This window comes from Dipodomys spectabilis, unplaced genomic scaffold (genome assembly GCF_019054845.1).
Source record: "Dipodomys spectabilis isolate Male_0828 unplaced genomic scaffold, ASM1905484v1 ptg000477l, whole genome shotgun sequence".
NCBI classification, from domain to species: domain Eukaryota; kingdom Metazoa; phylum Chordata; class Mammalia; order Rodentia; family Heteromyidae; genus Dipodomys; species Dipodomys spectabilis.
Window position 1 is genome coordinate 1987859 of NW_024871154.1, and position 25319 is coordinate 2013177.

A 25319-nucleotide genomic window follows, 5' to 3' on the forward strand; every position below is an offset into this window, starting at 1 on the left:
TGTGCGCTGACAGCCACGGGACGGCTGGGACAGCTGGGACAGCTGGCTCTGCCCGAAGTAAGGGGGCCTTAGGGCGGGGGTCAGGCCTCCCTCCTTCCGACTTCGACTCACCTTTGGGCGCGGGCAGGACCGGAGTGTGCCGCGGGCGGGGCCTCCCCTCGTAAGAGCGTGGGGCTGGGGGCCCGGGGTCCGGGGTCCGGGGCTGGGATCCGGGCTGGAGCCGGGGAGGGGCTCGCTCTGCGCGCTAGCGCGGCGGGCGGCCTCCCAGGACTGGGAAGGGGACGGAGCAAAAATGTTTCTTATTCCAGCGTCTTCCTGCCTGGCCCAGCTCCACCACTCCCTCCTAATAAACCGTTTCCTATTGCCCAGCTCACCCACAGGCCGCCCGATCGCCCCTCGCTGGGCCTCAGGACCCAGGCCTCTCCAGTGTGGTTTCCAGAACCCCCCCGCCCCCCCTCCAGGACAGTCATCCCCAGGCCCCCTGCCCCGGCCTCCCACATCCTCCTTCCCGAGGGGGCGGACCTTGGTGGACTTGCGCCATGGGTCCCTTGGGTCCTGGCGGGAGCCCTGGGGGCCAGAGCCGAGTTGCTGGAGTCTGGAGGCCCAGAGGGGGTAGCTCCCCCCTCCCAACCCGCTCCCCCCTCCCAACCCGCTCCCCCCTGCAGGAGCTGATGGGCCCTAGGGGAAGCAAGGGACCGAGGGAAGGGCACACGCAGGGGTAGCCTGGGCAGATCCTTACCCCACTGTCACTGGGGGGTTATTAGTCTAAGAGGTTCAGAGCAGCAAGGATAGAGTTTGGGGCTGGAAGGTTCCAACAAAATGTTGGCTCCACTCTTAAAGACTTCCCACTCGGCTTAAATTCTTCTGGCCTCCTCCCTCTGGCCTCTTTATGCATCCATCTCCTCCCCTCTTTTCGAAGGCTGCCCCATGGCGCTCAGCCCATGGCTAAAGAGGTCAAGATAGGGTGGTTCCTGTGTCAGGGGTGAGGATGGTCTGAGTCTCCAGGCTCAGTGTAGCCCCCGGGACAGGTCAGGTCGCCCTCTCCTTCAGGGGTGGCCAGAAATGGAAGGAGGGCTGAGAGCAGCCTTGGAATTTCTTTCCAAAAAGGGCCCCTCACATGGGGCTTTAGAAAAGGGGGAACAGAGTCTCCAAGGCGTTGGAGGGAAGAAGAGTAGCGTCAACTTCATGAGAAAATTAACTCTTCCTCCTGATGCTCCAGCACACACTGGGATTGTACAAACACCCTGCCTCACTTGGCCGAACTTGAGTTTTATTCTTAGCCTTCTGGTTATCCACACAGACTGAAGTCAGACCACTCCTGGGACTCCAGGCTAGTTACTAACCTTAGGCAAGTGATGCCTCCCTCTGGCTGCAGGTCCCTCCCCTCTGTTAGATGAGCATAGTACACAAATTCCACAGCTAAGGACATAGTGCTCATCTGAGCGCACAGCAAAGATGCTGCATGCTGAGGAGACACAAAATGGGCCCTTGATAAAGGAGTTTGTTGATTAAGTTAATATGAAAAGGCTGGGAGTAGCTGGGGGCCAGTGGCTCACACCTATAAACCTAGCTATCTAAGGATCCTAGTTTAAAGTCAGCCTGGGCAAGAAAGTGCATGAGACTTTTTTTAAATCCAGGACTGGAACTGAGGGCCTGGGTGCTATCCTTGAGCTCTTCTGCTCAAGGATAGTGCTCTACCACTTTGAGACATTTTTCTGGTGGTTAAATGGAGATAAGAGTCTAATGGACTTTCCTTCCCTAGGCTGGCTTTGGACCTCGGTCCTCAGATCTCAGCCTTTTGAGTAGTTAGGATTACAGGTATGAGCCACCAGTGCCCCCTTATAAGACTCTTATCTCTAGTTAATTACCACAAAAGTGGAAGTGGAACTGTGGCTTAAGTGGTAGAAGGCTAAACTTGAACAAAAAATGCTCAGAGGCAGCACCCAGGTTCTGAGTTCAATCCCCAGTACTGGCAAACATACACAGACACACACACAGACACACAGACACACAGACACAGGCTGGAGTAGAAGTGGCCTTGGTGCCCAGTTGAAAGAGTGAACCTCTTAAGATATCTTGCTCTTATGAGAGGATTCTAGAAGATGGTCCCGGGACATTCCACCTCACCCTATGACAGTTGAGTGGCTCCTGGAGACAATGGCCAGAGGCTCAGACAGGTATAAATTGTTGACTGACCTCATTTCCTCCTCTGAAACCCTCCCCACCCCCACCCACAGTTGCTTCACAGCTTGTAAGCGTCATGAATTCCCAGAAGCCTATACAACCAAATTTCAGTGTCCGGACTGACCATGTCCTGCAGGCAATAGGAAGTCCTATGGGATTACAGTATCTGCTCATTCAGATGATAGCCGCTACTTTGGCACTCTATTAGTGCATAATGGGGGTGTGGCTACACGCCATCTTTCACACCCACTCTTCCCCCTGCTTGCTATGGCTTCTTGCCAATCTCTCTGGCCCCAAGTCCATGGATTTCTGTCCTGGGAAGTGGGAGTGAGAGCCCTGGGCCAGGATCCCATAGGATCTCCACAGTGTGAATTCATTGCCTGGCTCCTGGGGAAGGCAGCTATGAGAGACTCTGGAGTTGGTCAAGAGCTTGAGAGTCTCTGAAGAGAGGCAGTGGGGATGGGAGGCTTTCTGTGGGCAGCTTTGAGAAGCAGATTAAACGTAGAGGAAAGCGGGGCACCGGTGGCTCACGCTTGTAATCCTAACTACTTAGGAGGCGGAGATCAGAGGAGTCTGGTTCCAAGCCAGCTAAATCCAAGACACTCATCTCCAATTATCTAGCAAATTGCTGGAAATGGAAGTGGTAGAGCACTATCCCTGAGCAGAAAAAAAAAAAAGTGAAGCAAAATTACAAGTCTACAGAAGACCTGGTAGAAGATGATGCTATTCATCAGTGTTAGGCTATCCCCACCTTACCAACCACAAAACCCTCTTGACCCTGACTGGTGCTTTTTTTTTTTGATGGTCCTGGGGCTTGAACTCAAGGCCTGAGTGCTGTCCCTGGGCTTCTTTTTACTCAAGGCTAGCATTCTTCCACAGTGCCACTTCCAGCCTTTTCTCAGTATTTTATTGGGATAAGAGTCTCACAGACCTCCCTGCCCAGGCTGGCTTTGAACTGAGATCCTCAGATCTCAGCCTCCAGAGTAGCTGGGATTACAAGCATGAGCCACCAGTGCCAGATTTGACTGGTGCTTTTGAGCACATTTGCAAGCCCCAGGCTTCCCACAAGCACACAGAGAGCCTTGGGGAGTAGTCAGAGGAAAGTCAGAGAGTTGGAGAAAGCTCTGGGGCCTCAAACCAATGAGGACATAGAAAAGGAATTACACACGGTGTCCAAGTCTACAAGAATAAATTGCTCACAGGGACCAGCTGTTCCCTATATTCAGTGTGGACAGAATGAAAGGAAACAGGCCAAGGGACTCTGATTTAGATTTAGATACACAGAAGGATTTCCCAGCAGTGCTTGAAGCAGAGATCTGAAGGTTCTGGGGAGAATAGGGGTAAAATTCCAAGGAGATCGGCCTCTACTGGTGGTAGGAGACATGAAGTCCAACATGGAGGCAAGACAATGCACCCCTTGACCTTTCAGAACCTGCTGTGTGCATTAAGTTCAAGTATCACTTTTTTTAGTAAACTACCTGCTTCCAGGCTCTGTCACGACAGCTCAGGTCAGAAGGCAGTTTGGGCCAGGTGCTGCTGGTTTATGCCTGTAAACCTAACTTCTTAGGCAAATGAGATTTGAGGATCATGGTTTGAAGCCGTCAGGGCAAGAAAGTCTGTAAGAATCTCACCTCCAATTAACCACCAGAAAACTGGAAGTGGAGCTGTGGCTCAAAGTGGTAGAGTGTTAGCCTTGAGCAAAAGAGCTCAAGGACAGTGCCCAGGCCCTGACTTCAAGCCCCATGACCAACAACAACAACAACAACAACAAAAGGCAGTTTAGTGCCTAGGCCTGGAAGCCAGAGTGCAGCCCGACTCCTCAGGAAGAGGCTGTCAAACACCAGCCAGATTCCCAGACTTGAAGCCGCCTAGTCATCTTCCTCTTCCTCATTGCTCTTCCATAGCTGGTGCTCTGCCCCACTCTGCAGGGGTTTGTCCACTCCCTGCCCACCCTGAACTGGAGATGACTCATCTCAGGATGCAACTTGGGGAGGAAGGGATGGCAGCTGAGGGCAGGAGGGCGGGGCTGAGAAGGCCTCCGTGGGATGCCACGGTCAGTGGGGGGACGGGGGAGGGCATGAAGCCCAGTCCCTGTTGGGAAGCCAGTCAAGACCTATCTCCTTGGATCTCCCTATGCTACATGCTTTCTGGAGCCCCAAACTCTCACTACTAAACCAGTCAGACTACTGAAGAAGAGGAGAGTCAGTGGAAAGAGCTCAAGCTTGGAGTTAGAATGCCACGCTGGGAGCCTCATTTTCCACTTCTGCAGAAGGGGTTGATAACGCTTCCTCTACCATAGGCTATCAGCAAAACATATAAAGAAATCCCATACTGTTGCAAACCCACATCAATGTTGGCTTGTTGGTTAGTAGTGGACAGAGTTGGGAGAGAAGAAAGAGCACTGAATCAGGAGTCAGCAGACAAGAGGCTGTGGGAGAGCTGAGTGGCCTCTGTTTCCTATCTGCTCAAGATAAGTCATAAATATTGCCTTTCCAAGCTACAGGATTGCGGTACAGATGCATGGATAACCATGGGCTGTGAAGTCAAAGGGAGTCACTAGGGGGAAAAAAAAATCAAATCCCAAATAAGCACAGGGTAAAATAAATAAATAGAAGTCTGTGTAAGCGTTTATAATAGGAAGCCAGGCACCAGTGCCTCATGTCTGTAGTCCTAGCAACTCAGAAAGCTGAGATCTGAGGATCTTGATACAAAGCTTGCGTGGGCAGAAAAGGCTGAGAGATATTTACTCTAATTAACCAGCAAAATGCCAGACTAGATGTGTAGCTCACATGGTGGTAGAGTGCCAACCATGAGCAAAAAAAGCCAAGCAATTGAGGGAGGTCCTGAGTTCAAGCCCCAGTATCAACCCCCACACAATAGTTTATTACATCTGTGTCTATCGCCTGACCCTCTCACTGGGATATCCCTTCTCCTAAAGTTTTAGCTGTTGTTCCCTTGGTACTTGCCTCAATCACTCAACAATATGAACACCTAGATTTTAAAATTCAGTGCTTTTATTGTTTGTTTGTTTGGTCTGTTGTAGGCCTTGACCTCACGACGTGGGCACTGTCCCAGAGCTTCTTTTGCTCAAGGCTAGCACTTGAGCCATAGCTCTACTTCTGGCTTTTTGGTGGTTTGTTGGAGGTAAGAGTTTCTCAGATTTGCCTTCTCTGGCCTGGCTTTGAACCATTGATACTCAGATCTCAGCCACCTGAGTAGCTAAGATTACAGGCATGAGCCACTAGCATCTGGCACTTCAGGGCTTATTTGAAAGCTTCAGGGGATGTGGCTCAAGTGGTATAATACTTGCCCAAGACATGGTAAGCCCTGAGTTCAAAACTCCAGTGCTTCCAAAATAAAACCATATCTTGAGAGCTAAAGGATTTAGGTCATTGAGATAGTTTTGGTTTTTTTTTTGTTTTTTTTTTTAATATCTGTGGTATCAAGGAATCAAACCCAAAGCCTCATGCATGCTAGGCAAGCACTCTACAACTAAACCACATTCCCAGCCCTCCCTTTAATTATTGAGCATTATATTTTGTCAAATTAAATAATATAGTAAGCTGGACTCTGATAGTTCATGACTATAGTCTTAGGTACTCAGAAGGCTGAGATCTGAGGAGTGTGGTTTAAAGCCAGACTGAGCAGGAAAAAGTTCATGAGATTATTGCCTCCAATCAACTATCAAAAAGCCAGAAATGGAGATGTGGCAAGAGTAGTAGAGTGCTAGCCTTGAGTAAAAAGCTCAAGGCCCTGAGTTCAAGCCCTAGTACCAACGAAGAAAGGAAGGAAGGAAGGAAGGAAGAAAGAAAGAAAGAAAGAAATCTGGCTGTTCCTAGCCTATTAGTACTGACAGGATCTCTTCCTGAACCTTCATTAATTATTAAAAAAAAAAAAAATGACCTGCATCCCCTTCCCTGAATTTGGAATTTAATGTTAAATGAAAAATGTCAATTCACTGAATGAAGCCTCAGTTATTAGGAGATATTCAGATGAAACTGATGGTGGTCTTGTTGAACATTTTGGATGGCACCTGCCTCTTTCCCTACAGGCTGGGCCTGAGCTTGGGTGAGGGAGGGGCCGAGTTGACTGGCAAGGGGCTGGGGGAGATGGTATGAGGGGACCTTTGCTGCCTGGGCAGGCAGTTAATCAGGTTAAGGTGGCCATCTCCAGTGGGAAGGGGTTAGCATTTGGACAAGACGCAGGTCTCCAGGATTAGCCAGTAGGTAATGTGGTTGGCTGGGAAACAGATTGTTTGAAAGCAAGGCCCAAGTGGCTGGGTGAGGCCAGAGGCCAGGGGGATTTCCTTCAGCTCCAGCCACTCAGGTGGGTGGGGCCGGATTGCTCTTGCTGCACACAGGAATCTGCCTTTGTTTCCAGCTGGAGGGGAAATGCCATAAATCCTGCCCCTTTCCCGCCCTTTCAGTATCCGCGCCCAGGCTCTGCTCTTCCCAGGCCTGGGACTGAAGGCCCTCACACAAACTCTTGTTCTCAATACCATCACATCCAACAGGGCTGTGCCCCTTGTCTTCCTCCCCACGCCCCAGTGCAGAGTACTGGCATGGATGTTCAGAACGGAGGATCCAGAGGGCATCAGAGGCTGCTCTGAAAGAAATAGTCACCAAGAAAGAGGGAACACAGCTCTTCATTCACAGTCAAGAAAGGAACCCTGGCTCAGGTGGCAGAGTGTCAGCCAAAATGGCCTATCCAGAGTCTTAGTATCAGAAGAAGAAAAAAAAAAAAGGAAAGGTACCTAGAGTCAGGTACCTGGTAGCTCATGCCTGTGATCCTAGTAACTAAGGAGGCCAAGATCAGAAAACTTTGGTTCAAAGTCAGCCCAGGCAGGAAAAGTCCATGAGACTCTTATTTCCAATCAACCAGCAAAAAGCCAGAAATGATACTGTGACTCAAGTAATAGAGGGCCAGTCTTGAGCAGAAAAGTTCAGGGAGAGTGCCCAGGCCCTAAGTTTAAGCCCTAGGACCAGCACAAAAAATAAGCAAGCAAACAAGCAAGAAAGGAAGGAAGGAAGGAAAGAAGGAAGGAAGGAAGGAAGGGAGGGAGGGAGGGAGGGAGGGAGGGAGGAAGGGAGGGAGAGAGGGAGGGAGGGAGGGAGGGAGGGAGGAAGGGAGGGAGGGAGGGAGGGAAGAAGGGAGGGAGGAAAAGAAAAAGTTATGTGAGAACAGAGGACTTGAGGACAAGGCTTGAGCCCAGTCAGTACTCCAACTCCAAATAGTCAAACAAACTCTTGAACTCTAGACTCAGTCACAAAGGTAATATACAGCCTGGTGCTGGTGGCTTATACCTGCAATCCTAGCTACTCAGGAGGCTGAGATCTAAGGATCATGGCTTGAAGCTAGTTTGGTCAGGAAAGTCCATGAGACTTATCTCCAATCAACTAGCAAAATGCTAAAAGTGGAGCTGTGGCTCAAGTGTTAGAGTACCATCCTTGAGTGAAAAAGCTAAGTGAAAGCAAGAGGCCTTGAGTTCAAGGCTTGAGTTCAAGCCCCAGTACTGACTCACAGAGAGACAGAGACAGAGACAGAGAGGCAATATGTAACACTCAACGCATAGTGCTAGGGACTAGGGCTAAGAAGAAAGGATAGGCCCAGAGCCCCAGGGAGCTCCTTGTCTTGACTTTCTCTTGGTCAGAACATCTATGTGTGTTCCCATGTGCTTGCATGTGTCACTCCTCTGTGTGTGCCTGAGTCTATGGTGCGATTGTCCCATGTACACTTCTGTGTCTGTGAGCCTGAAGATCCCTGTGGGTCCTGGGTGATAATGTCTGCATGTGGCATTGCCTGTGTAACGGTGGTCCAAGTTTCAGGGTCTAATGATCTGGAGCAGGAGTTGGGATAGCCTGTTGAAGAAAGGTCATGCTCTCCACACCTGACTAGTGAGGTGACACTGTACTCAGATGGCAAGGACAGAGGGTGACAGGCCCAGATCCCTGCATGAGTCCTGGCCAGCAGCTGAAAGCTGACAGATGAAAGGTCCTGAGAGGTCAGGACAAAGACTGGTAGGGGTGGTGGTGAGGAAGCATGGGGCATAGGCAAGGCTGGCTCTCTCTTTGGGGTGTGGATGACATTTATAGATATTTGGACAGTATGCCAGCTGGAGAGGAGGGAATCCTGTCTGGGTTCCCCATGAGGACCAATGAGTCTCCACCTGTTCTCTTTTGCCCCTAAATATATACTTCTTTGCCTTCTTCTGGCCCAACACGAGTTTCCTGGGGTGTACACTGGTGTTATAGGGGACACGGGGACACTGGCATTCCCAGAGATGATAAAGACACTCTCCATATTCCAGACCTTGGTGGAGCCCGAACTTCATTTCTTTTGTTTGTGCACTTATTGAGCCTTATGTTAGGGATCTAAACCCGTCCCTGTCCACACAGGACTGGGATTCCCCTTGAGCCTGGCTGACAATCCCAGGGTATAACAGAACAGCTAACACTGTAATCTCACATGTAGAGTTTCAGTTTGCTAAGATGGAGGTGGGAGCATGCTCACCATAAAGCCGCTGGGGGCAGTAGTCCAGGCTGCAGTGGTGGGGGGCAAAGGGATAGGCTAGGCTGGGGGGCAGAGATAGGCCAGAGCCAGTCAGAGAAAGCCTCTGAGATTGATTCCTTCCTTCCTTCTTTTTCCTTTTCTTTCTCTGGTAGTGAGCTTTGAACTCAGGGCCTTTCCTTTGCTTAGTTGGAGCTCTACCACTTAAGCCACATCTCCATCTCTGCTTTTGCTTGTTATGTTGGAGATAAGAATCTCAGGGACATTCCCTCCTGGTCTGACTTAAAACCATGGTCCTCCAGATCTCAGCCTCCTGCGTAGCTAGGATTTCAGGAGTGAGTCAGGTGCAGATAAATAGGTTTACATTGTAATGGCCACCAAAATAGCATCTTAGAACTACAGGAGAGGCCATGGGGTTCAGTGACATACCCCCTGCTCCTCTGTGGTGCTGCCTAGGACTGTTTCCTTGCTTCCATGGTTCCCTCAGATAATAGACTGCTAATTGCCTACCTATGTCAGGAGCTGTTCACTAGCCCCCTCTTTTAGGCCTCACAACAACCCTGGAAAGTAGCAGTTGTTATATGTGATCATCATTTGATGCTGCAAGTAAGGAGACAGAGGCTGGGAGGGGCAGGGCTAGGATTGACAGCAAGGCCTGCCAGTGCTGAAGTCCTAGGCTGGTGGCGTCTCTGTGGCCTGTGTTCTGCATGACCAGGGACTGTGTGGATTCTGCATCTCTGCTGACAGGAACCAAAGAGTAGAAGCCTTAGAAGCTAGAATGAGAGTGGAGACCTGAGGTGTCACAGGAACAGGCAGAGCAAGGCCATATCTGAGGCTCTTCTCCCTCCCCTGTGCTCAGCCTGAACAACTCTGGGAAGGAGAACAGGCTGTGGTCAGGAGTTGTTTCAAATTAGACAGAAATAGGTTGGCCTGAGATGGTGCTGCTTGAGAAAGGTCTGGGATTCCAGATTTCCAGATGCCAGACAGCTGACTAGGCATTGGGAGTGGGAGGTGGGAGCCAAATGGAAAGGCTCCCTCTGCTGGAAAACATTGTCCATTTAGCCTCTGACCTCCTTAGATCCGGCCCAACACAGAACACTCTCTCTCTGTCTCTCTGTCTCTGTCTCTGTCTCTCTGTCTCTCTGTGTATAGATGCCAGTGTTACTCCTAAGCAGGTGGGAAGTAGGAAGGACAGGCTCAAAGACTCAGAGGGAGAACTGGGCACTAGTGGCTCATGCCCTGTAATCTTAGCTACTCTGATGAAGGCTGAGATGTGAGGATCCAGGTTCAAAGCTAGCTTGGATGGAAAGGTCTGTAAGATTCCATTTTCAATTAACCAGAACAAAGCCAGAAATGTAGGTGTAGCTCATGTGGCAGAGCAACAGCCTTGAGTGGAAACGGTAAGGAAAAGCATCCCAGTCTGATTTCAAGCCCTGGTACCAATACAAAAACAAAAAAGAAGGAGGAGGCACCTGGGAATGTGGCTTAGTGGTAGAGTGCATGCCTAGCATGCATGAGGCCCTGGCTTCAATTCCTCAGTACCACATAAAGAGAAAAAGCTGGAAGTGATGCTGGGGCTCAAATGGTAGAGTGCTAGCCTTGAGCAAAAGAAGCTCAAGGACAGTGCCAGACCCTGAGTTCAAAATTAAGACTGGCAAGAAGGAGGAGGAGGAGGAAGAAGAATTGGAGGAAGCCTAGCTGTGAGCAGAAGCTTTGGTGGTTTCAAGTTCCATATGGCCACTTACCCGCTGGTGACATTGCAGTAGTTGTTTAGCCCTCATAGCCTAGATTTCTTTGTGCTTAGGTGGGAAATCTTCCTGATCTCCAGCTGGAATTATAGGTGTCTTCAATTATGCCTGGCCATCTCTTTTTGTTTAACTTTTCAAATTTTACAAATACATAATTATAGCCAAGCGCTATAATCATCTATAATCCTAGCTGAGGCTGAGATCTGAAGATCAGAGTTTGAAGCCAGCACAAGAAGGAAAGTCCATGAGACTCTTATCTCCAGTTAACCACCAAAAAGCCAGAAGTGGAGCTGTGGCTCAAGTAGTAGAGCTCCAGACTTGAAAAAACAACAACAACAAAACCAAGTAGGAGTGCAAGGCCCGGATGGAGGGTGTGACATTGATCAAGATGTATTGTACTCATAGCCTGTCTCAGGGAATGGTAACTTCTTTGTATAACTACTAACAATAAAATTTTTAAAAATTAAAGAAAAGGCATATGAGGCCCTGAGTTCAAGCTCCAGTAGTAATATACCGCTCTTTCATTCTCTCTCTCTCTCTCTCTCTCTCTCTCTCTCTCTCTCACACACACACACACACACGTAAAAAGGATACTCATAAAAAGTTTCCCTCTCGCCCTGATCAGCTGCTCAGTCCTTTTCCAGAGAAAATAGCTGTTTCTTTTCAGAGTTGTTCCCAGGAGACAGTAAGATTAGTGCTATAGGGGCCACATCTGGAGGGCTGATCTTGATCTCTGCCAGTCTCTAGTGTGGGACCTGCACACTTCTTAACTTCTCTGTGCCTATGTCCTCAAAGATGGAATCTTGAAGATTTGGGGGAGGGTCAAATGCCTCAAGGTATATAGGAAGCACCTTCTAAGTGTATTTACTGTAATTACTATGAATATTCAAGTGAATGTATTTCTGCAACAAATGTGTGAGGAAAAGAATCCAGAACTTGTGAGTCAAGTTTCCAAACTGTTACTGAAGGTCCTTTCAAGGATATGTCAGATCACTTGGTAATAATCTCATTTCTCTGTTATCCAGGGGAATTTTCACATATAATTTACTTACCCCCCTCCTCATGTCTTCTTTTCTCTTCTCTTTTCTTTCATTTGTTTCTGTCTCTCTTTGTGTATGTGTGCGCGCGCGCGTGTGTGTGTGTATGTGTATGTGTGTGTGTGTGTGTGTGTGTGTACTGGGGCTTGAACTCAGGACCTGGGAGCGATTCCTGAGCATTTTTGCTGCAAACTAGCACTTTTCCACTTGAGTAATAGCTCCACTTTCAATTTTTTTGGTAGTTAATTGGAGATCAGAGTCTCATGGACTTTCTTGCCCAGGCTGGCTTCACGGTGATCCTCAAATCTCAGCCTCCTATGAGTGGCTAGGGTTATGCGTGTGAGCCACTGGTGCCTGTCTATCTGTCTCTTTTTTGAGAGATGGTCTTGCTATCTTGCCTAGACTAGCCTCAAACTCAGCTCAAAGTGATCCGCCCACCTCAGTCTCCTGAGTATCTGGGATTAGAGGTGAGTAAAACAGCATGTCCAGTTAATACACTACTAATAGTTAGTAGTCTATGAAAGAAGACATTAACCTGAAGAAGATTGATAAATAGCAATTTTTTAAAAAAGAAATACTATATTTTTACTGCCAGATAGGAATTAATTTTTTTCTTCCTCACTAGACTTTTCTTCAATTAGCTGGCAATAAGAGTCATCATTTCTTGCTTTGATCCAATATGTGAGTTCCCTGATTCAGTAGTTAAATAAATCTTGGTACTCACGCTATATTGTATTTATCATGTTTGTTTATTTTCTGTGCTTGTCCTAGGGCTAGAACTCCTGGGCCTGGAGACTGTCCTTGAGCTTTTGTGCTCAAGGCTAGTGCTCTGTCACTTGAGCCACTGCTCCACTTCCCAGCTTTTTGTGGTTATTTGGAGATGAAAATTTCACCAATGTTTCTGCCTGAGATGGCTTTAAACAGAGATCCTTGATCTCAGCCACCAGTGCTCAGCTGTCATGCTTATTTTTGTGAAAAAGATTTTATTTGACAAACAATACTTTTGTCACTTTTCCATTCTTTTAATTTAATAAATCTTGAGGGTCTCCTTTAATTGGAACATAAGGAGCTTCCTTTCTCTTCCTTAATAATCCTCTGTAGAGGATACAGATTACAGGGTAGGTATGGGTATAAGGCAATTATCCCCATAAACAATGTAGCCAGTCCCCAGTGGGCGGACACTTAGGTGGGTTCCATTGTGTTACTGCTAGGATGAATAAATAGCCTTGTACACAGAAGCAGATTTCCTCCAGCAGAACTAGATGGGAAGTCAGAAGAGGCTGTAGGCAGAAAAGGAGTCTAGGCAAGAGCCTGACCACCTACTCCTAACCTGGCCTAGCCCATCTTCCCTTGATTCTGTGTACACCTGGCCTCCTCCTCCTGCCTCTTTCTTGCCATTCTGAGCTCTTGATACGGCCAGAGAGGAAGGGCCAGACTTTGGTGGCCCACAGACCTGGGTATGGATGGGCACTGGCTAGGGGATGAATGTGCCTTGGAGAGAAGGATCTTGGGGACTTGAAACTTTTTGTTGGTGCTGTCCCTGGGCTGTAACCACTGGGAGAGAAGACCCTGAGTACTCTGGTAGGGGACAAAGGCTCTGGAGCCAGGGACTTGCTGAGGAGGCTGGGGTGCTGGGGCAGGAGGAGGGGCAGTCCCTAACAGCTCTGGCACCGACTTGCTTCTGGTGCCCAGGGCAGGTGGTTGGTCAGGGCAGAGTGTGTGGCAGGCAGTGGTGAGGAAGGGGCTGGCGAGGCCCGTGGTGATGGTGACAAGGTGGTCTAGAACACCCCCCTCCTGAGGAGGCTGGGCAAAAGAGGAGTTCAGTGAGGCCTGAAGCCTTTCTAGGAGGGATGGGGCAGCCTGAGCCTGGGCCTGGGCCTGGGCCACGAGCCCAGCCAAGGGCGGCCACTCAGGCTGGTAGTGCTGGCTGAGCTGCTCAGCTCTGGGCCTCCGGAGCAGCTGCCGGATCCTCCGTACCGTGTCGAAGCTGTCTGTCAGTACAGCCCACTCCAGGGCTGTCTTGCCCCGAACAGGATCCACGGAAGTCAAGTCAGCACCTGGAAGGAGGCACAGGGTAACAAGGGAGTTAAAATAGGGAGTGGTGGCCACGTGTCAGCAGCTCACGCCTGTAGTTCTAGCTACTCAGGAGGCTAAGATCTGAGGATCATGATTTGAAGTCAGCTGGGCAGGAAAACTCATGAGACTCCAATTAACTACCGAAAAGCTGGAAGTGGAGATATGGCTCAAGTGGTCTTGAGCAAAAAAAGCTCAGGGACAGTGCTCAGGCCCTGAATTCAAGCCCCTGGACTGGAGCAACAAAGAAAAAGAAAAAATAGGGAGTGGTGATTTGTGAAAGGAGAATTGACTCACATTAAATTCAAAATCCAAAGATCCTAGCCTTGGAAGACTACTACAGCCTTCTGCATCAGAGAGAAGAGACTGGATCCAAAAGGGAGGAAATTCCAGGCCTAGAGTTCAAGCCCCAGGACACACACACACACACACACACACACACACACACACACACACAATGCTAATCCTATGGAAAGGGCAACATCTGGGGTAAAGAGAAAGGTGTGGAACTCCTTTCCCATCTTTCCCTAGGGAAAAGAGGCTTTGGGAACAATGAAAATTCCAACTTCATAGTCAGTGTGATCCTCACTCCACAGCCCCACTCAGCACAGCAAGAGCCTCAACTATACGCCACTGTATTCCTGGGAGGCCTGCCTTGTCCCAACTGAGGCCAACCCAGAGAAGGCCGGCACATTCTCCATACTGGTGAGGCTCAGAGGAAGAAGTCATCCACCCAGGGTCACTCAGCCAGAGGCAAGGCAAGGACTAGAACCCAAGAATCAGATTCTAGGTCCCAGCCATTTCTTGTTTTCAAGATGTTTTGTTTGTTTGTTTGGTTTTTCAAGGGCTTGAACTCAGGACCTGGATGCAGATCCTGAGGAGCTGCTTCTGCTGACTCCTCCTCTTCCTCCTCGTCCTCTTCCTCCTCCTCCCCTCCCTCCTCCTCCTCCTTCTCTTTGTTTTTGGTTGGTCATGGGGCTTGAACTCGAGGTCTGAGCGCTGTCCCTCAGCTCTTCAGCTCAAGGCTAGTGCTCTACCACTTGAGCCACAGTGCCACTTCCGGTTTTCTGGTGGTTTGTTGGAGGTAAGAGTCTCATGGACTTTCCTGCCCGGGCTAGCTTTGAACTGTGATCCTCAGATCTCACCCTCCTGACTAGCTAGGATTATAGGCATGAGCCACCAGCACCCAGTTTGTTCTTTTTTGTGGGTCCTGAATTCAGGGCCTGGGTGCTGTCCCTGAGCCTCTCTGTGCTCAAGGGTAGTAATCTACCACTTGAGCCACAGTGCCGCTTCTGGCTTTTTCTGAGTAGTTGATTGGAGACAAGTCTAATGGACTTTCCTCCTCCTGAATAGCTAGGATTACAGGCATGAGCCACCTGGCACCTGCCTTGAACTTTTTTTTTTTTCTTTTGCTCAAAGCTAGTACTCTACCACTGGAGCCACAGTTCCACTTCCAGATGTTTGGTGATGAATTGGAACTTTCCTTCTCTCAGGCTGGTTTCAAAAGGTGATCCTCAGATCTCAGCCTACAGAGTAGCTAAGATTATTAGCTAAGGCAGAAGCCACCACACCTTGCTATTTTGCTTTCCCTCCCAAGCTTTCCTGAGATCATCTCTCCCAGAGTTATCAATAGCTCGACTTGGTTGGGAGAAAGAACCCAATCTTCTAGGAAGCCCCTCCTCTAGTAAGGTGGCCAAGATTGACATTCCATCTCTACCTCCCTGCAGGTGAATGATGGTTGCCTTAGGGTCTGGAGGGGAGGCCGAGCAGAAGGACATTCAGAGTCCAGGGCCCATGCACCTGCCATGAGGAGGGTGGCCACGCACTCGGGACGGTCCTGCACTGCTGCCTTCATCAGGGCGGTGAATCCCCGTTGGTCCCTGCGCTCCAAGTCCAGGCCCGCATAGTAGTTGAGCAGGAAACTCACCAGAGGGGTGTGGCCTGCAGGGCAAGAAGGGAGGAGTGTGGTTCCCCAGGCCAGGAGGTGCTGAAGCCCAAAGCTACCCTCCAGACCTTGAGTTCAAGTCCCAGGACTGGCACAAAAAGAAAAAAAATAGGGAGTGGTGGTTTATGAAAGGAGAATTGGCTCACATTAAATTCAAAAACCAAAGATCCTAGCCTTAGAAGACTTACTGCGGCCTTCTGCGTGAGAGAGATTGGAGAAAACCTCAGAGAGACAACTGGGGGGCTTTGGAGTCATGGAGTCCGTAGGAGTAGAGTGCGGGTTGCTCAGGACAGGGGGAGGCTGTGCTCTCCGGGCTGGAGCAGAGCCTGACTTGGGACAATCTCATGCCTAGTCCTGATGGCTGGTGAAAGTGCACACGGTGGGTGGGGGGCAGCCTCGAACCTGCTTGGGCAGCCAGCATGAGGGCCGTGTTCCCTTCTTTGTCCTGATGGTTCACGTCCAGGTAAGGACAGCGGCTCAGCAGGGTCACAATACTTGCGAAGCCATGGTAGCAGGCGACCATGAGGCCTGTCTGGGGGTGGGGCAGCTGAGTCCCCACTTTCCTCCAGGGTCTCCCTAAGGACCTCCTGTGCCCTCTAAACCTATATCTGTCCCAACACCAGTCCCGCCTCTCTCCCACCCAAGCCCACCCTCACCCTTCCCAACTGTGGAGATTGACCCTGAAATTCTCAGGGTCAATCAGACCAATATGGCCTGGTAGGGCGACCCAGTTGTCCCCAGCTGCCTGGGGAAAGCCCCTGGCAGCACCTCACCCTTCCATTGCTGTCCACATGAGCCACCTGCTCTGGGGAGACCCCAGCATCCAGGATGGCTTGGAGCTGAGCAGGGTGGTTGTGAACACAGGCCCAGTACAGGGCTCCCAGACTCTCGTCAGGGGCAGGGGTCTCCTCCTTAGGGCAGGACGGTGTCTCAGCCATGTCCAGCTCCTCTGCTTCCAGCCTGAGGCCTGTGGGTGAGTCCCTCCTCACGTGGCTGGCAGCTGTGGCAGAACAGACAGGTGCAGTATCTCCCTGGATCCTGGGCAGGGGTCCCATGCACCAGGCTGAGGACCAGAGGTAGATGGCCGGGACCAGGAACAGTAGAAGGGCACTGTGAAGCAGAGTCCCATGGAGGCTCCCCACAAGGAGTTACTTTTCCCTCCCCATCCTTACCTGGGGCTGGAAGATCTCCAAGAGTAAGGTCTTGCCGGGCACTGGAGACATATGCCTGTAATCCTAGCTACTCAAGAAACTGTGATCTAAGGATCACAGTTTGAAGCCAGCCCAGGGCAGGAAAGTCTGCGAGATTCTCTCTGATCTCCAAGTGACCACCAAAAGGCCCCAAGTGGAGCTCTGGCTCAAGTGGTAGAGTGTTAGCCTCGAGCAACAAAGTTCAGGGTCAGCATCCAGGCCCTGAGTTCAAGCCCCAGGACTGGGCGCAAAAAGAAAAAAGGACTAAGGTCTTACCTCCCAGCACACTCGCTCTGCTCCGAGTGACCTGGAAGCAGGTGACAGATGGCTAGACTCAGAGAAAAAGCTGCCACAAACACCTTGGGGCTGAGCCGGGTCAAGCGGGTTAGGAAGGGATTGGAGCGGGTGAGTATTGTCTAAAGCCAACCAACATGGGCCCCAAGGCCCTGCCAGACCTGCCTGAGCTCCCAGGCTGCTACCCCTACTGAGAGCACGGAGGACCAGCCTCTGTCCTGCGCTCGCCTCTGCCTTTGAGACCTGCCAATTGCTCTCCAAAGCAGAGCCCTCAAAGCAGGAAAAGGGCTCTGTGGGCTAAGAGGCAGAGGTGTCCTCCTCTCTGATACAGCATGGCTGCGGATGGTGTGAAAGAGGGAGAGGCACAGGAAGTTCACTAAATATGGCTACAACACTCAGGATAATGGAGGAGGGGGCGCTCAGGAGTTACCTGGACCTGTTTATTTATTTATTTATACATGCTAGAGAGATCAAAACATAAAGAATTGATGGGCACCAGTGGCTCATGCCTGTAATCCTACCGCTCAGGGGACTGAGATCTGAAGAGCAAGGTTGGAAGCCAGTCCAAGCAAGGATGTCCATGCAACACTTATCTCCAATTAGCCAGCAAAAAGCTGGAAGCAGTAGAGCAGTAGGCTTGAGTTAAAAAGCTCAGGGACAGTGCCAGGTCCTGAGTCAAGCCCTAAGAGACACACATACACAGACACACAGACACACACACACACAGACACACACACACACACACACACACACACACACAATGATTGCCTACCTGACTCAAACCCTAGTACTGACCCCCTAGTACTGATATATTAAATGTAATGGATTCATTTCAGAGTGCTAGTCAATAGGAAATACTTAACTTGAATTATTTATTAGTGTAATAATAGCTGAGTGCCAGTGGCTCACATCTCTAATCCTAACGACTCAGAAAGCTGAAAGGATTTGTGGAGGATCATAGTTCAAAGCTAGCTCAGGCAGAAAAGTCTGCAAGTCTCCATCCCTAATTAACCAGCAAAAAGTAGAGCTAGAGACATAACCAGCCTAGCAACTGTGAGACTCTTAAGTTCAAACCCTACTACCAGCAAAACAAACAGAAGAAGACTCCTTATGAATGTAATAATAGATTATTGTTAAATTATTCCTTACTATTAACTTTAGTAGATTGGAGTTCAATGTAGAAAATTGAAATGACCCTTTTCCCTCCAATCATATCATCCCAGCATTACTTAATTACATTTCCCTTCCATCCCTGATCCCCACGTTGGCTTTCTCATCTCTTGATAAATTTTTAAATGCCATGCACTTATAAATTTTTGAAAAAGTACATTTCATTGAAAAAGGTAGTGTCGTGTGTGTGTGTGTGTGTGTGTGTGTGTGTGTGTGTGGTGTGTGTGTGTGCTGGTTCTGGGGCTTGAACTCAGGGCCTGGGAACTATCCCTGAGCTTCTTTTGTTGAAGGCCAGTGTAGTATCACATGAGCTACAGCTTTACTTCTAGCTTTTTGGTGGTTAAAGATACGAGTCTCATAAACTTTCTGACCAGGCTGGCTTCAAACTGCAATCCTCAGATCTCAGCCTCCTGAGTAGCTCAATATATATATATATATGTGTGTGTGTGTGTGTGTGTGTGTGTGTGTGTGTATATATATATATATATATATATATATATATTGAGACAGAGTCTTGCTTTCATATTCCAGGCTGAACTTACATTCCTCCTGCCTCAGTCTCCTGAGTTCTGGGATTGCAAGTATGCACCACCACACCCAGCTTATGGATATATCTTTAAGCAACATGGTGTAAGTTGTGCCCTGGTGTTCTTTGTTTATCTCCCTCAATGCTGTGTTTAAGATCTGCCCTGGTTCTGGGAGTCATGTGGCAGTTTAGAGCACTTCTGGTTGTGAGTGCCTGAAGCTGACTTCAGTAGTGAGCTCCCTGTCCTGGGCCAGCCACTCAGCACCCAATGGAAGCTGCTGTGAGAATTTCTTTTGAACTCCAGAAGCTGACAAAGTAAACAGCAATTCCTAGGGTCCCTGCACTAGGAATCTGCAGTGTAGGGTCTGTGTGCAAGGCACACAAGTTTGGAACAGAGCCATGAAGCATGGGCCATCTATTCAGCAGTCATCCACTCAGCAGCAGGCAGGCTCTGGGAGCAGTTTCCTGATACATCAGCTTCCCATAGTAGTCTCTCTGTTGATTTCTAAATTACAGGCAGAGGTCACGTGATCATAGCAGTCACGTGACCTTCAAAGCTGGCAGTTGTTCCTGACCTGAAGCCTGATTTTTCTAATCCTTTCTATTTAAACTAGTCGGATGTATTTCTGTTCTCTGCAACTGAACTGTGACACGTGTAACTTAAGAAAGAGGGGGTTGTTTTTTACACACATATGATTAAAAGTTCAGGGCCAGTAAGCTATTGTTGTCAGCTAAACAATTTGATCAAGTCAGGGCCTTCTCTGGATTCTTTTACCATTTCTTCTTAATCACAAGATAGCTGCTATGCCCCTTGCCATCACAGTAAAATGTCTTGGGTACGTGCTATGGAATTCTAAGTGGCATTTAAGAGAGATCTATCAGTTTATATGTGAGTCATCTCTGATTAGCAGACACAACGCCTGACCATAATCCCCCTTCTCTCTAGTCACCTTTCAGCTTGATGTGGTCATGGACAATGCAATGTGAGCCAGTAAAATGCGAACATCGGTCTAAGCAGTAGGAAAATCTTTGCTTCCTCAATAAAAGATGAGGAGGTACATTTTTCCTTCCTTCCTTCCTTCCTTCCTTCCTTCCTTCTTTCTTTCTTCCTTTCTGATGAGAGAGAGGGAGAAAGAAAGAGAGAGAGAGAGAATACTGATACTTGAAATCAGGGCCTCATGCTCTGACTTAGTTCTTTTGCTCTATGGCTGGTATTCTACCACTTGAGCTATACCTCCTGTCCACCTTTTGTGCTGATTAATTGGAGATGGAATCTCTTAGACTTCTCTGCCAAGACTGGCTTTTTGTTGTTGTTGTTGTTGGTTGTGGGGCCTGGGCACTGTCCTTCAGCTCAGAGGTAGCGCTCTACCACTTGAGCCACAGTGCCACTTCCAGCTTTTTCTGCCTATGTGGTACTGAGGAATCGAACCCAGGGCCTCATGCATGCAAGACAAGCACTCTACCACTGAGCCACCTTTCCAGCCTACCTGCCAAGACTGGTTTTGAACCTTGATCCATAGATCTCAGCCTTCTGAGTAACTGGGATTACTGGCAACATCTACCAGGCATAAGCCTGGACATTTTTGTTTGGCAACATTTCTTGGTAGAGCTGGAGGAGCAGTTCAGTGTTAGAATGTGTGCTTATCATGCCCTAGTCCCTGGGTTCAATACCCTGCATTAACTCCAAAAAGGTTCTTGGTCATTCTTTTTCTTTTTGGTGGTACTTGGAGTTAAACTCAGGCACTTTATCACTTGAACCATGTCCAACTTTTTTTGTCCTGATAGGGCTTCACATATTTTTTCCTAGGCCTGCCTTGACTTCAAGCCTCCTGTTTATACTTCCCATGTAGCTGAGAAAACAGGAGCCTATTGGTACATCCAATTATTGGTTGAGATGGGGGTCCCATGAACTCTTTATCCAGGCCCAAACTCAATCTTCCTGATCTCTGTGTTCGAAATAGCTGAGATTACAGGCGTGAGCCAGCACACTGGGCTTTGGTCATATTTTATAGTTTCCTATTCCCTGTGTCTTTTTGTTTTCTGAGACAAGGTCTTACTATGTGGCCTAAGATAGCCTTGAACTCTCCATCCTCCTACCTCAGCCTCCCAGGAGCTGGGATTAACAGGTATGCACAACCATGCTAGGCACCAGCTTGGATCTTAATTCTTTAAACATATGAACCATGGTTTTATAAATATAAAGTTTATTGCTAGTATTTTTGCCAGTCTTGGGGCTTGAACTCATTTTGTTGCTATTATTAAGGAGTTGTACAGAGGGGTTACAATTGTAATGAGTACAATTCTTGGACAATATCACCCCTTCCTTCACTTTTCACTAGGTCCCCCTTCCATCCATGCCCACAAGTTGCATAGTTTGTTTCCTACCTAATATATATTGAATACCATTACTGCATTTGTTCACCTTCCTCCCTCTACTGAAACATGATCATTTTATACACTGGATCGGACTGGGGACCTTGTGAGTCTGTTTCTATTGCTCATTGTTTTATGGGATCTTGTTTGTAATATGTTTTCCCCTTTTATATTCAGTGACTTTTGTTGACTATAAACTATTCATTTTCCCTAGAAAATTATGTTAGAAAGTTCTCATGGTTGAAGCTGAAGGTTATGAAAACTATGTTAGAAATGTTTTGCTGAGTACTAACAGCTCATGCTTGTAATCCTATCTATTCGGGAGGGTGAGAGCTGAGGATCCTTCTTCACTCAAGCTGTGGCTCAAGTGGTAGAGTGCTAGCCTTGAGAGAAAAAGCATAGGGACAACACCCAGGCCCTTGAGTTCAAGCTCTAGTGTTGGTGAAAGAAAGAGAGAGAGGACAATTAAGGGAAAGGGAAGGAAAGAAAGGGAAGGGAAGGGAAAGAAGGGGAAGGGAAGGGAAGGAAGGGGAAGGGAAGGGAAGGGAAGGAAGGGGAAGGAAAGGGAAGGGAAGAGAAGGGAAGGGAAGGGAAGGGAGAGATGGAGCAATAATTTTTAATATCAGCTGCCTGTATACGTAGTCACTTAGGCACTTTTGGGAGGTAGTGATGCCTAGAACCCTCTCAGAAAGCTTGAGGGATTGGTCTGGCCACAGCCTGTGTTACATGATTTTGAAAATCTTCCCATGTGGTTCTAATGTACAGCCAGGGTTGAAAACCCCTACACAGACCTGCTCAATAAAATGTGCCTAGGGTAGGGGCTGAGGGAGCAGGAGGGAGGGGCAAGTCTGGGCATGTCAAGATGAAACTCCCTTGTACAACTAGTTACTGCTAATAAAACTGTGGGGGGAAATTACCTCATTTAAAGGCAGCAAATTGGAAAAAAGGGGACCTTCATATTTTGCTTTTTGAACTTATATGTTGGAATCTTTCACCCTGATCATGATTACTTGCTAGCTTATGATGGAAAAAAACAAAAGCCAGGAAGATTCCTTTGTCTGATTCCATTTTTTCATCAAACTCTCCTGCACATGGGGTTCATCATTCCTTCTTGTCTTCTCACTGTCTCTAATTTATTCTCCTTCCTTTGTTGTTGTTATTGTTGTCAGGAATTGGACCCAGAGCTTTGCATATGCTCAGTACATGCTCTGACACTAATGCTCTCAACACCTTCAATAACTATGAATTAATAACCAGGTATAAATCTTGTGCTTTTCACATGAATTGTCATTGTCTTCCTTCTTGGCTGTTTTCCTCACCTTGGTCATCTCTGGGTCTGTGGCATCCAGCAGTGCTGTCCAGTCAATTAATCAGAGTTTCCTGCCAGTCTCTGTAATCTAGAGAGGAATGAATGTCAGAGAACAGGAAAATTTTGATCTGTGCTAAGAGGCCCTAAGGACAAATTGTTAGATGAAAGGGGATTTTACATTTTGCTTTTCAAATTATTTTCCCAAGCCTAGAGAAGCTGCTTACTTCTGAGCCAAAGGCTTTGTTTCTGCAAGGCCAATCGCAGCCAGCAGGTGGCAACCACGAGCAGGAATTGGGAGCACATCCTGACTCCACCCACCATGGTAAACCCCAGGATTACCAAGATCAGATGTAGGGGCCAGGGCTTGGCCAGCAGGTGTGAGGGGGGAAAGGGAGGAATTTCCTTTTGTGTGTGTGTGCCAGTCCTGGGGCTTGAACTCAGGGCCTGGGCGCTGTCCCTTTGCTTTTTTTGCTCAAGGCTAGTGCTCTACCACTTGAGCCTCAGTTCCACTATGAGTATTTGGAGATGAAAGTTTCATGCACTTTCCTGCCTGGGACTGGCTTTGAACCATGATTCGTAGATCTCAGCCTCCTGAATGACTAGGATTACAGGCATGAGCCATCGGTGCCCAGCCTCCATATGGCTGTCTTAAGTATCAGAAGTAAAAGAATATTATAGGTTCTCCTTTTGTTGGTCCCTTAGTGGCTGGGCTTTGACCCAAGCTTAACCTTTGCCAAGTCCTGTTTCTCTTCAATGTGGCCTTCTGCTGACAGTCTCCTTTCTACCTGTCTTCATGTTCTCTCCAACATCTAACCTCATCTCTAACTGGCTCTGTCTCTGTCCCTTTAACTCTCTCTCTCTCTCTCTCTCTCTCTCTCTCTCTCGCCCTGATGATCGGTCTGGTGTGAAGCTTGCCTCGTTCTGTCTCCTGCCCTCTTATCCTCTGGCCTGGGGCTCTGCACAATTTTTGACTTGTGCAGTTCAATCAGAAGGGCAGGAAGATGGGGCTAGGGCAAGTGTACAGAAGAAGGAGTTTCCCAGTTTCATTAGGTATACAGATCAATTTCCTTTATGTGTGTGTGTGTGCGTGTGTATATGAGTACTGGGGGCTCAGATTTAGGGTCTTAGCTCTGTCCTCCCAGTTGTTGGTTTTATTTTTTGGTCGGTCGTGGGGCTTGAACTCTGGGCCTGGGCGCTGTCCCTCAGCTCGTCAGCTCAAGGCGAGCGCTCTACCACTTAAGCTACAGCGCCACTTTCAGTTTTCTGGTGGTTTATTGGAGATGGGAGTCTCATGGTCTCTCCTGCCTGGGCTGGCTTTGAACCGCGATCCTCAGATCTCAGCCTCCTGAGTAGCCAGAATTACAGGCGTGAGCCACCAGCGCCCGGCTTCTCCCAGTTTTTTTTTTCTCCTCAAGGCTGATGTTCTACCACTTGAGCTACAGCTCCACTTAGGGCATTTTGCTATTAACTGGAGCTAAGAGTCTCATGGACTTTCCTATTCAAGGATGGCTTCAAACCACAATCCTCCTACTACCCTAGCCTCCTGACTAGCTAGAATTACAGGTGGGAGACACTGGCATCTTGTTATGTGTCTTGCGCCTTCCACCTATGCCTCTCAAATGCTGGGATTATAAGTATGTACCACTACACCAGGTCAGGGAACAGTCATATAGAGAGAACTAAATATACTGTCATTTCATCCTTATCTTCTGGGATGTTTTTCCAAGGGAAGCTGGTCTCTACTGGCCTGCAGGCTTGGTGGCAGGTACAGCTGAGGCCAGCAGTGAGAAATGGCCCAACCCAGCTTAAAGACGAGGCAGGGGATGAGAACTAGCAGCATGGGGGTAGAGAATGGAGAAGGTGGCCTCTGACCCCAGCTCCAGCCCCTTCTGGGGGTTCCCTGTGATCTGCCATAAGTCATACCCTCTACTCCCCAACCATGATCTACATCACAAAGCCAGCAGCTCAGAGCTATTAGGGAAGTCTGGGTTGATTTAGGGACCCAGCTCTGGCCAGCTCACACTCACTGAGCCATAGTCCTTGAGACAGGGGCAGGGACCCCAAGGTCATGGGTGAAGTTCAGGCAGAAGCATCCTAAACACCACTATCTTCAACCTGTAGTGAATCCTTCTGCACTGCAGGGTTGAGGCTGGGGGCGGGGGAGGGGGGCAGGCATAGGAGTTTCAGGGACGGGGGGTCCAGGCCTCAGCATCGAGACTCTGTCTATTCAATTTAGGGCTATGTTGAGGTATCATCAGGATTTTGGTAAAGAAAGCAGAGAGAGCCTCATTATCCTCCAAGAGGACACACAGCTAAATCCTGAGTGAGCGCCTTCAACCATTGCCTCCCTAAGTTACAGCGAGCTGCTCCCAGCCAGAGTTCCCAGCAGCCTGGGGTTCCACAGTGAAGGCTGTTTTCCACTCACCTGGAACATTTCTGCTGTCACTCTCTATCCATCTGCCTTTCTCCTCTGGAGACATCACTGAAGAAATTCCTACACTGTACTGAGTGTTTCAAACTCTGTGTGTGTGTGTGTGTGTGCGTGTGCGCACGCATGCTGGGGCTTGAACTCAGGGCCTGGGCACTACCATGAACTTTATTGCTCAAGGATAGCGCCCTACTACTTGAGTGACAGCTCTACTTCTGGTTTTTTGTTGTTGTTGTCAGTGTGGGGCTTGAACTCTGGGCTTGGGTGCTGTCCCTGTGCTCTTCAGCTCCAGGCAAGTGCCCTACCACTTGAGCCATGGCACCACCTCCAGTTTTCTGGTGGGCAATTGGAGATAAGAGTTTCACGGACTTTCCTGCTTTCCTGCCTGGGCTGACTTTGAACCATGATCCTCAGATTTCAGCCTCCTGAGAATCTAGGATTACAGAGTGAGCCACTGGCACTTGGCCTGGCTTCCCCCCCCCCCCCCCCCCCCCCGGTAGTTATTGGCAATAAGAGTCTCTGGGAGTTTCCTGAT

At 48.8% G+C, this 25319-nt stretch overlaps 2 protein-coding genes across 2 annotated transcripts in view; both read right to left on the minus strand.

The window, feature by feature from the left end:
• The window catches only part of Acvrl1 (activin A receptor like type 1), a 37086-nt gene extending 36816 nt beyond the window's left edge, over window positions 1–270 (minus strand). The window contains exon 1 of the mRNA XM_042668791.1: window positions 112–270. The gene's annotated coding sequence lies outside the window, so the exon portion shown is untranslated. The remainder of the gene's footprint in view (window positions 1–111) is intronic.
• Window positions 271–11182: 10912 nt separating this feature from the next.
• Ankrd33 (ankyrin repeat domain 33) lies at window positions 11183–16017 on the minus strand. The gene is made up of 5 exons (XM_042668798.1): window positions 15897–16017; window positions 15350–15490; window positions 13127–13533; window positions 12800–12950; window positions 11183–11241 (listed from the first exon to the last, which is right to left on the minus strand). The coding sequence occupies exons 1-5, from the start codon at window positions 16015–16017 to the stop codon at window positions 11183–11185; spliced, it is 879 nt and encodes a 292-aa protein (XP_042524732.1).
• Between the last annotated feature and the right edge of the window lie 9302 nt (window positions 16018–25319).

Coding starts and splice junctions, on each gene's coding strand:
- Ankrd33 (XM_042668798.1), bottom strand. CDS start 16,017: ATGGTCGCCTGCTACCATGGCTTCGCAAGTATTGTGACCCTGCTGAGC. Junction 13,534..15,349: donor GGCCACCCTCCTCATGGCAG/GTGCATGGGCCC, acceptor GCCTCCTTCCAG/GTGCTGACTTGACTTCCGTG. Junction 12,951..13,126: donor TGCCAGAGCTGTTAGGGACT/GCCCCTCCTCCT, acceptor TTCATCCCCTAG/CCAGTGCCCATCCATACCCA.